Source organism: Callionymus lyra, chromosome 16, assembly GCF_982586985.1.
Source record: "Callionymus lyra chromosome 16, fCalLyr1.hap1.1, whole genome shotgun sequence".
Taxonomy (NCBI): domain Eukaryota; kingdom Metazoa; phylum Chordata; class Actinopteri; order Syngnathiformes; family Callionymidae; genus Callionymus; species Callionymus lyra.
Window position 1 is genome coordinate 23,189,135 of NC_141833.1, and position 12,500 is coordinate 23,201,634.

At 38.5% G+C, this 12,500-nt stretch overlaps 1 protein-coding gene across 1 annotated transcript in view; it reads right to left on the reverse strand.

Annotated features, from left to right (window-relative positions):
- b4galt2 (beta-1,4-galactosyltransferase 2) overlaps positions 1-12,500 on the reverse strand; it is a 167,722-nt gene that overhangs the window by 66,654 nt on the left and 88,568 nt on the right. The window contains exons 3-4 of the mRNA XM_087810637.1: positions 6,486-6,604; positions 5,051-5,167 (exon numbers count right to left, since the gene is read on the reverse strand). Of these exons, the coding sequence (XP_087666763.1) occupies positions 5,051-5,167; positions 6,486-6,604 (236 nt within the window). The remainder of the gene's footprint in view (positions 1-5,050; positions 5,168-6,485; positions 6,605-12,500) is intronic.

A 12,500-nucleotide genomic window follows, 5' to 3' on the forward strand; every position in this document is an offset into this window, starting at 1 on the left:
CCTGGAGTCTCCGGGCTCGTGTCCAGCTGGTGCGAGGACAAACCCTGACCTGCCAGAGGAACAGCAAGGTCGCACTTTCACTTCCTGCATGATCCCACTGCGACGCCCACACACACCACCTTCCCTCAACAACACAACACAACACAAACAACACAACCAAACCAGAAGATATTTCAACTTCATTTTTCCATGAGATTCTCCATGTTCTAGTGAAGCTCGACTGGCATCACGTCCGTCGAGGAGAAAGAACTTTTGCAAATCCTCCATATTAGTCACAGATTACCATCTGGATCCAGGGATCGTTGAAGGATTCATCACCTTGTGGACACAGACCAGCAGCTCTAGCTCATACTTCACTGCTAATGTGTGTGTTATGCTAATGTGTGTGTTATGCTAACGTGTGTGTTATGCTAATGTGTGTGTTATGCTAACGTGTGTGTTATGCTAACGTGTTTGCTACAAGTTGCTATGGTGACGTTTCGAATCCAAATAAAAGTAGTTTTTTTATTTAAGGGTCAAAAATATGAAATAAAATGTGTTTTTTTCTAGTTTCATTAGCAACAACGTGTCTTTGTAATTCAGATAAACACCTTGTTATATAACATTTGTTAATATAATTAGCATCAAGCTAAAGTAAAGTAGATACAAATGAAACAATACTTAAAAAAAAAGTGTCTACGCCATTTATTTTTCAAAATAAAGCAACATTTTAAAAATATTTGAAGGTGGTTTTATCACGGGTTGTTTTGGAAAGTAGAATCTTACTGTAGCTCTCAACAAAACTCATACCAGAAGGTTGTCGGTACGATTACCGCCACGATAAACTGCTTCAACAATGGATTTGTTTGTAACTCGTTACATCCTTTGTCGGACAGTCTTATGCTTCGCTTTGTGGAGAAAGATGAACAATCCAGAGAGTGTCACGGGTCGTTTATTCGCCGCTTCAAGTCAAACCAAATACAAGCTTTACGATCGATCGGAGGCACTTTCTTCCGGCGACTCTACAGGTCAATAGTCCCGGAGAAACGGTCTCGATCTGTAGGAACATCGCGATATTTAAGGCAGATTTCCTCGGCCAGGCGGTCGTCTTTTCCGGGGCAAAAGGTTCTTTCAAGTTGCCTGTGTCTCGATCACCCGCAGAGCGAACTTCCTAACTTGCCCTCTTGCAATCTATGATTCAAATGTTCTGGGGTGGAGGCCTCCGTCTTCCAGCGCCCCCTCCTGGATGTGTCCCGCTTCGTTCTTTGATCCACGACCCAAGGTGTGAAAGGGCAGACAAACAGACGTTTAAATAGCCGGTGTCATGTCTCTAATTCTGTTCCAAGCTTGTCTTGAACCAGTGAGTCAGTCTGAGTGGAATGTTGATTGTGAATGTGTAGTCAAACGTTTAAGATCTTAGTAATTTATATTTTATATTTTGATTAGCGTTAATTTAAGTATGGCGTATACGTATAGTGTACAATCATTTTTAATCTAACAATGCGTTTATATCTTTGCATGACATTTTTTGTCTTATTCTGATTCAGTGAATTTGAAACTTTGCTCAAGTTCATCTACTCCATGAAGAAGAATTGAACTTCTGACCCGTTAGCATTAGCATTTGTTTTTGAGGTGACTTTTCTGCTCAAATGTGAATTAATAAAAAATGATATAACAAATGTAGATGTTCCTCTGAGAGGAAGGTGGTGAAACTAGACGATCCATCTTAAGTCATCTCTTTAACTTCCTGTTTTCATCCACCACAGCAGCCGTCCTGGTTCGTCTCTGATGTCAAGTGTGAAGTTGTGTTTTCACCACTAAACGAGCTCAAACCTCCGCGAGGGAAACATCTTTGTGGACGGATCTGCTGACCAGACGTTCTCTGGTCCGAGACTCTTCTCCTCTCCACAGTTATTACACTGTAATTGGCCGACACTGTACGACTTCTTCTGCTGTTTGGATGATTGTAGCTCTGTTAACAATGTGGTGTGTGTGTGTGTGTGTGTGTGTGTGTGTGTGTGTGTGTGTGTGTGTGTGTGTGTGTGTGTGTGTGTGACATGTCGACATCATTAGACGTTACAAATGGCTGTTGTTACCTGGAAAAGAATCCAGGCTGATACACTGAGTAGAAACAATGTCACTTAAAAAAATCACCTGCAGTTTAACCACGTGTCAAAGTATTTTCTGTCGGTATTTATTTCTGTTTCTAAGTGATGTCATGAGCTGTAAGAGTTCGTTTGTTTCAGTCTTATCTAGTATTAGTTCATGCGGACACTTATTAATGTCATGTGATCATTTATGAATGTGATTTGATCATTTATTAATGTCATGTGATAATGTATTAATGCCATTTGATCCCTTATTAATGTGATGACTATTTATCAATGTCATGATTATTTATTAATGTCACATGATCATTTATGTCTTGTGATCATGTATGTCATGTGATCATCTATGAATGTCATGTGAACATGTATGAATATCATGTGTTAATTTATTAATGTCATGCAAGCACATATTAATGTTGTGATTATTTATTAATGTCATGTGATCATTTATGAATGTGATTTGATCATTTATTAATGTCATGTGATAATGTATTAATGTCATGTGATCCCTTATTAATGTGATGACTATTTATCAATGTCATGATTATTTATTAATGTCACATGATCATTTATGTCATGTGATCATGTATGTCATGTGATCAGCTATGAATGTCATGTGAACATGTATGAATTGCATGTGTTAATTTATTAATGTCATGCGAGCACATATTAATGTTGTGATTATTTATTAATGTCATGTGATCATTTATGAATGTGATTTCATCATTTATTAATGTCATGTGATAATGTATTAATGCCATTTGATCCCTTATTAATGTGATGACTATTTATCAATGTCATGATTATTTATTAATGTCACATGATCATTTATGTCATGTGATCATTTATGTCATGTGATCATGTATGTCATGTGATCATCTATGAATGTCATGTGAACATGTATGAATATCATGTGTTAATTTATTAATGTCATGCGAGCACATATTAATGTTGTGATTATTTATTAATGTCATGTGATCATTTATGAATGTGATTTGATCATTTATTAATGTCATGTGATAATGTATTAATGCCATTTGATCCCTTATTAATGTGATGACTATTTATCAATGTCATGATTATTTATTAATGTCACATGATCATTTATGTCATGTGATCATGTATGTCATGTGATCATCTATGAATGTCATGTGAACATGTATGAATTTCATGTGTTAATTTATTAATGTCATGCGAGCACATATTAAGGTTGTGATTATTTATTAATGTCATGTGATCATTTATGAATGTGATTTGATCATTTATTAATGTCATGTGATAATGTATTAATGCCATTTGATCCCTTATTAATGGGATGAGTATTTATCAATGTCATGATTATTTATTAATGTCACATGATCATTTATGTCTTGTGATCATGTATGTCATGTGATCATCTATGAATGTCATGTGAACATGTATGAATATCATGTGTTCATTTATTAATGTCATGCGAGCACATATTAATGTTGTGATTATTTATTAATGTCATGTGATCATTTATGAATGTGATTTGATCATTTATGAATGTCATGTGATAATGTATTAATGCCATTTGATCCCTTATTAATGTGATGAGTATTTATCAATGTCATGATTATTTATTAATGTCACATGATCATTTATGTCATGTGATCATGTATATCATGTGATCATCTATGAATGTCATGTGAACATGTATGAATATCACGTGTTAATTTATTAATGTCATGCGAGCACATATTAATGTTGTGATTATTTATTAATGTCATGTGATCATTTATGAATGTGATTTGATCATTTATGAATGTCATGTGATTATTTATGAATGTTCTGTGATCATTTATGTCATGTGAATATTTATTCTTGTCATGTGATAATTGATTCATGTCATGTGGCCATTTGTTTTATGTCATGGGATCATTTAATTATGTCATGTGAAGATTATTTATTCTAGTCATGTGATCATTGATTCATGTCATGTGACCATTTGTTTATTTCATGTGATCAATTAATTATGTCATGTGACCATTTGTTTATGTCATGGAATCATTTAATTATGTCATGTGAAAATGTATGAATGTCATGTGATTATTTATTCTAGTCATGTGATCATTGATTCATGTCATGTGATCATTGATTCATGTCATGTGATCATTGATTCATGTCATGTGACCATTTGTTTATGTCATGGGATCATTTAATTATGTCATACGGTCATTGATTCATTACACGTAACAATTATGCATTTCATGTGAAAACTTATGAAATGGTTTTTTTCGTGTCTTTTTTGATGTCACGTGACCATCACGTTATCATGTGATCATTTAAGAGGGTCATGTGATCAGAATGTGTGTCCACAATGTACGTCATCTACACTGGGGACACACTGGAAAGGTACCTCAAGGGACACATCCAAACAGACAACCACTCAAATGTATTTTCCTTCAATCAAGCTGGAGTTGAACCTGCAACCTCGACACAGTGACTCAGACAGAGATTGAAATCGTGACAGTCGTTCAAACTTGTTCCTTCACTCGCGTCACCTCGAGAGCAGCCATGACAACACGTGCGATGATGTCATCAACGAGCGCCACAAACACACCGTGCCGCCACGTCCGTCCCAGAAACGATCCTGGTTGTGTTTGGACACGAGACTGAAGGACCTTCTCGCTCCAGTTCTTTCTTCAGAATCTCATCTCATGTCTTTTATCTCCATATTCACTCGAAGAACAAACCAGCTCCTGCTGCAGGAATTAAGGTCATCGTGTGAGTCACTGAGAACGAACGAGGCTGAATCACAAACCGTCAGAAGAACTCGATCCTACATCACAGACCTCCGGGTGAACTTCTCCGTGCGATAAGACTCAAGCTCTCGGTGAGAAGCTCCATCAGGAGATAAGAGAGACCACAGCTCGTGGTCACGTGGAGACAGTGAGGAGAGCGAGGAGGCAGCAGGAGCCTCAGGAACGCGTCACACTCACCTGGTTGATGATGTAGATGCCGTAGTCGATCTTCTGACGTCTGAGGATGGGGTGGAGGTAGTGGAGCCAGTACTTCAGATGGTTCTCCCGGTGACGGAACGGGATGATGATGGCCACCTGAGCAGGACAGACGGATCATTGGACTGAATATAGACACATGAAGGTGCTGCGGAGCCCAGAGGACGCTCGTCTTTGAAGAAACCACGTTCTTCAGACGTTCTTGTTGAGATATTGTTCTTGTTCTTATTGGAAATGTTTTTATACTATATGTGGTTGAGATGTTTTTATTAGTTCTAGAAATTTTGTTGAGATGTTTTAGGGTTGTTGTTACGGGTCCAGGGTGTGGTGACCACGTTTAATAAGATATGATGTCTGTAACAATGAACATCTCATCAAGATGTTCTCGAGATTTTATTAAATGTTGTAGAGATGTTCTAGAGATGTTCTTGAGATGTTCTTTAGAAGTTCTAGAGATGTTGCTGATATGTTCCAGAGATGTTGCTGATATGTTCCAGAGATGTTGCTGAGATGTTCTAGAGATGTTGCTGAGATGTTGCTGAGATGTTCTAGAGATGTTCTTGAGATGTTCTTTAGAAGTTCTAGAGATGTTGCTGATATGTTCCAGAGATGTTGCTGAGATGTTCTAGAGATGTTGCTGAGATGTTGCTGAGATGTTCTAGAGATGTTCTTGAGATGTCCTGATATGTTCTATAGATGTTTTTTTTAATGTTCTTATATGTTCTTTAGATTTTGTTGAGATGTTCTAGAGATGTTTTCTAAATGTTCTAGAGATTTTGTTTAGATGTTGTGCATTTGTTCTTGAAATGTTGTTGAGATGATGTTGAGATGATGTTGAGATGATGTTGAGATGATGTTGAGATGTTGTTGAGATGTTGTGGAGATGTTGTTGAGATGTTGTGGAGATGTTGTTGAGATGATGTTGAGATGTTGTTGAGATGTTGTGGAGATGTTGTTGAGATGTTGTGGAGATGTTGTTGAGATGATGTTGAGATGTTGTTGAGATGTTGTGGAGATGTTGTTGAGATGTTGTTGAGATGTTGTTGAGATGTTGTTGAGATGTTGTTGAGATGTTGTGGAGATGTTGTTGAGATGTTGTGGAGATGTTGTTGAGATGTTGTTGAGATGATGTTGAGATGTTGTTGAGATGTTGTTGAGATGTTGTTGAGATGTTGTGGAGATGTTGTTGAGATGTTGTGGAGATGTTGTTGAGCTGTTGTTGAGCTGTTTTTGAGATGTTCTTATAAGTTCTTGAGATGTTTATACATTAAAGACAACCCAACATATCTCCAGAGAATACGAAGACAACAATATTTGACAGAAACCCTTTGACAGCTTCTAAAAACTTCAAAATATCTTCACCCTCAACCCAGCATCTAACCGTGGACCCTCTTGCTCCACAACACGCGACACACACCTTCCATCTGGGCCGGCAGTCCGGCGGCGTGTAGCGTCCTCCCTCCGTCACGTTTGGATTCTCCTTCTGCACTCGTTCCATCGTCATCTGGGAACTGAACTCGATCAACAAGCGTCCCACTGTGAAGAAGAGAAGAAGAGAGATGGATGAACAACAGAAAGATGGAGGAGATGATGGAACGAAGGAGTCTTCAAAGCAAAACTCCTGAATGAATCTGCGACGCCTGCAGAGGAAACACTTGAAACATCGACTCACCGAGACTTTGAAGTCACGCGTGTGAAAACCAGAGACAGTTAGTCTGCAGAGCGTCAATAATCCATCAATCATCTCCTTTGATCGTGAGATTAAAACAACTTCAGAAAGATTCTTTTAAATCCATAAATCATCTTTGAAGAAGACGACGACGACGACAGCGTGACCAGGTCTGAACTCTGACCAGGAAGAAGCAGTCGATCACTGAAGCGGATTGAAAGGATAAACCTCAATAAAACAAACAAACAGAAGAATGAAATCAATGATATCAATCAATACATTTGATTTTCAAGTCCCTAATATCCTGGTAAAGATTATTTTCTGATCAATGTACAGGAGAGACTTCGACGGCTCCGGGTTATGAAGACAAACACACTCGGTATCGAGCGTCTTCTCAAAGGTCTGAGGATGACGGATGATAACACGTGACCATGAAGCTCCATGTGACGAACACAAAGACCCTCGGGTTCTTCGCTGACCCCGGACCACAGGTCACGGCGAACCTCAGGGAAGAGAACGCGACCCGCGGCAGAAGCCTGAGAAAATAAAACCTCACGGCTCTCGGACCCGTGAAGACCTCGATCGAAGGGTCAGTAATGTCAGCAGCCGTTCGTGTCACGAGGTCACGAAGGACTTTTAACAACACGATCGTGAACGACTACAATAGTGCTGCACGATATTGGAAATATGTGCAATATTCGAGAATGGTGTCTTGATTTGTGATCAATTGATCAATATTCATGCGATATTTTCTTCTTTCTCCTAAAAATTTAGCCGCGAGCACGAGCACAGGAGTGAGTTCTGTAGTGAAGGTCAGCGGCTTTATAGAAGGAAAACGATGATATTTCCCTTTCGTTTATGTCCGCACTTCGGTGTCGACATAATCGTAGAAAAATATCACTTATAACGTTCAGTCTCGCGGGATTTGCATCTGTTTCCTGTGAAAATGAGCGACATCAGAGAGGAGCCGCCGGCGCGTCGTGATATCACCAAATCAATAATAAATCCACCTCCTTGTACACGCACACATAACACTTTATAAATGACGCTAACAACTTAGCTCGTTAGCATACGGTGAAGACGCACACATAACACTTTATAAATGACGCTAACAACTTAGCTCGTTAGCATACGGTGAAGACGCACACATAACACTTTATAAATGACGCTAACAACTTAGCTTGTTAGCATACGTTGAAGACGCACACATAACACTTTATAAATGACGCTAACAACTTAGCTCGTTAGCATACGGTGAAGACGCACACATAACACTTTATAAATGACGCTAACAACTTAGCTTGTTAGCATACGGTGAAGACGGACAGGTTTGTTTGGAAGTTCACGATCTTCTAAGAAAACAACTGAGACGAGATGAAAAGTTCTTACAATATGTTGCTTTAACAAAGGAGGTTGAAAGAGACGAGTGACTGGATCACTAGTGTTTGACTAGATCATAAGTTAGTATTACTTCACTGGATCACTAGTGTTTGACTAGATCATAAGTTAGTATTACTTCACTGGATCACTAGTGTTTGACTAGATCATAAGTTAGTATTACTTCACTGGATCACTAGTGTTTGACTAGATCATAAGTTAGTATTACTTCACTGGATCACTAGTGTTTGACTAGATCAGAAGTTAGTATTACTTCACTGGATCACTAGTGTTTGACTAGATCATAAGTTAGTATTACTTCACTGGATCACTAGTGTTTGACTAGATCATAAGTTAGTATTACTTCACTGGATCACTAGTGTTTGACTAGATCATAAGTTAGTATTACTTCACTGGATCACTAGTGTTTGACTAGATCATAAGTTAGTATTACTTCACTGGATCACTAGTGTTTGACAAGATCATAAGTTAGTATTACTTCACTGGATATATTGAGCTAAGACGCGTCGTCATAGCAACCGAGCCTAACAAGCTGCACAGTTCACAGACAGACGGAGACGTAAACAACAACGAGACATAGAAGTACAAATTGACAACTTTACAGAACATGACACTGATTGCTCCTCGTCTCTGGACAACAACCGTCCGTGAGGGACTTGGGGAAGAAGGAGCTCATTGATCGGAGAAGGGAAGCGAACACATGCAAACACACCGGCTGCCAAACTTCAATCACGTTCAATGAGGTTTTAATAAAGTCGCAGGTTTCCTGCCGAGCCTCGGACGGCGGATCGATATCTAGAGATGAAGCTGCAGCTAAAGAAAAACTGGATTATTAAGTTTTATTAAGTAGAGAATGTCCAAACATCAGCATTAAAAGCTGCTGGACTCACTGTATCCTCTCGTCCTCAGTCGTAACTGCTTTCATTTGTTTTCAAACCAAAATATGTCCAAACATCATCTTTAAAAGCTGCTGGACTCACTGTATCCTCTCGTCCTCAGTCGTAACTGCTTTCATTTGTTTTCAAACCAAAATATGTCCAAACATCAGCATTAAAAGCTGCTGGACTCACTGTATCCTCTCGTCCTCAGTCATAACTGCTTTCATTTGTTTTCAAACCAAAATATGTCCAAACATCAGCTTTGAAAGCTGCTGGACTCACTGTATCCTCTCGTCCTCAGTCGTAACTACTTTGATTTGTTTTCAAACGAAAATATGTCCAAACATCAGCTTTAAAAGCTGCTGGACTCACTGTATCCTCTCGTCCTCAGTCGTAACTGCTTTGATTTGTTTTCAAACCAAAATATGTCCAAACATCAGCTTTAAAAGCTGCTGGACTTACTGTATCCTCTCGTCCTCAGTCGTAACTGCTTTCATTTGTTTTCAAACCAAAATATGTCCAAACATCAGCTTTAAAAGCTGCTGGACTCACTGTATCCTCTCGTCCTCAGTCGTAACTGCTTTGATTTGTTTTCAAACCAAAATATGTCCAAACATCAGCTTTAAAAGCTGCTGGACTCACTGTATCCTCTCGTCCTCAGTCGTAACTGCTTTCATTTGTTTTCAAACCAAAATATGTCCAAACATCAGCTTTGAAAGCTGCTGGACTCACTGTATCCTCTCGTCCTCAGTTGTAACTGCTTTCATTTGTTTTCAAACCAAAATATGTCCAAACATCAGCTTTAAAAGCTGCTGGACTCACTGTATCCTCTCGTCCTCAGTCGTAACTGCTTTGATTTGTTTTCAAACCAAAATATGTCCAAACATCAGCTTTAAAAGCTGCTGGACTCACTGTATCCTCTCGTCCTCAGTCGTAACTGCTTTGATTTGTTTTCAAACCAAAATATGTCCAAACATCAGCTTTAAAAGCTGCTGGACTCACTGTATCCTCTCGTCCTCAGTCGTAACTGCTTTGATTTGTTTTCAAACCAAAATATGTCCAAACATCAGCTTTGAAAGCTGCTGGACTCACTGTATCCTCTCGTCCTCAGTCGTAACTGCTTTCATTTGTTTTCAAACCAAAATAAGTCCAAACATCAGCTTTAAAAGCTGCTGGACTCACTGTATCCTCTCGTCCTCAGTCGTAACTGCTTTCATTTGTTTTCAAACCAAAATAAGTCCAAACATCAGCTTTAAAAGCTGCTGGACTCACTGTATCCTCTCATCCTCAGTCGTAACTGCTTTCATTTGTTTTCAAACCAAAATATGTCCAAACATCAGCTTTAAAAGCTGCTGGACTCACTGTATCCTCTCGTCCTCAGTCGTAACTGCTTTCATTTGTTTTCAAACCAAAATATGTCCAAACATCAGCTTTAAAAGCTGCTGGACTCACTGTATCCTCTCGTCCTCAGTCGTAACTGCTTTCATTTGTTTTCAAACCAAAATATGTCCAAACATCAGCTTTAAAAGCTGCTGGACTCACTGTATCCTCTCGTCCTCAGTCATCACCAGGATCTTAAGGGATTTAGTTCAAATATACATAAACGTTGTTAATAACTCTGTAAATAACAATAAGCAAAGAGAGTCACGACTTTCACTTCTTCATCCCTCCATCATTTACAAATATCCTGACGCAGCTGCAGCGTCTGAGCCTCCACTCTGGCTCAGGCATGTCTTGGACTCCCCGAGGACAAGTTTAACGACTCATGTCTCATAATGTAAGTGATTAGAAATGATGACGAGAAACATTGGAGTGGAGTGTTTGGAGTCCACTCGACACTAAGTGGATCCTGCCTCCTGGTTTAATTAAAGCTCCGACACGAGGGCGCGAGAGAGCACGACTGGTTCGTCAGGTTTGTTCATCGAGAGTCTCTTGTTATCTTGGAGACGCTGAGGCCACGAGAAAGACACCTTTCCTGATTATAACTGTTCGTCTAAATCTTTATCTTAAAGTCACTTTTTTAAACTGACTTGGTTTTATTTTGAAAAGTAACCATGTGACTTTATTACCTCTGCCAAGGAGGTTTTGTTTTGGTCAGCATTAGTAGAGAATTACAACAATTTAAAAAATGTTTTAGGAAATGATGAAAATGGAAAAGGGAGCAGATGATAACATTTTGGATTTTACCATCTGGATCCACAAAAATGTTTTGATTTTATTATCACTTTCTGTGTGTACTATGATACAAGGATACTATATATATTGATATATAGTGATAGTGTAGTAACAAGTATATATGTGTAGTATTGTCGAGTAATTGACTCTGGTGTTGTGATAGTGTAGTAACAAGGATATATGTGTAGTATTGTCCAGTACTTGACTCTGGTGTTGTGATAGTGTAGTAACAAGTATATATGTGTAGTATTGTCCAGTACTTGACTCTGGTGTTGTGATAGTGTAGTAACAAGTATATATGTGTAGTATTGTCCAGTACTTGACTCTGGTGTTGTGATAGTGTAGTAACAAGGATATATGTGTAGTATTGTCCAGTACTTGACTCTGGTGTTGTGATAGTGTAGTAACAAGTATATATGTGTAGTATTGTCCAGTACTTGCCTCTGGTGTTTTGATAGTGTAGTAACAAGTATATATGTGTAGTATTGTCCAGTACTTGACTCTGGTGTTGTGATAGTGTAGTAACAAGTATATATGTGTAGTATTGTCCAGTACTTGACTCTGGTGTTGTGATAGTGTAGTAACAAGGATATATGTGTAGTATTGTGCAGTACTTGACTCTGGTGTTGTGATAGTGTAGTAACAAGGATATATGTGTAGTATTGTCCAGTACTTGGCTCTGGTGTTTTGATAGTGTAGTAACAAGTATATATGCATAGTATTGTCCAGTACTTGACTCTGGTGTTGTGATAGTGTAGTAACAAGTATATATGTGTAGTATTGTCCATTACTTGACTCTGGTGTTGTGATAGTGTAGTAACAAGGATATATGTGTAGTATTGTCCAGTACTTGACTCTGCTGTTGTGATAGTGTAGTAACAAGTATATATGTGTAGTATTGTCCAGTACTTGACTCTGCTGTTGTGATAGTGTAGTAACAAGTATATATGTGTAGTATTGTCCAGTACTTGACTCTGCTGTTGTGATAGTGTAGTAACAAGTATATATGTGTAGTATTGTCCAGTACTTGACTCTGCTGTTGTGATAGTGTAGTAACAAGTATATATGTGCAGTATTGTCCAGTACTTGACTCTGCTGTTGTGATAGTGTAGTAACAAGTATATATGTGTAGTATTGTCCATTACTTGACTCTGGTGTTGTGATAGTGTAGTAACAAGGATATATGTGTAGTATTGTCCAGTACTTGACTCTGGTGTTGTGATAGTGTAGTAACAAGTATATATGTGTAGTATTGTCCAGTACTTGACTCTGGTGTTGTGATAGTGTAGTAATAAGTATATATGTGCAGTAT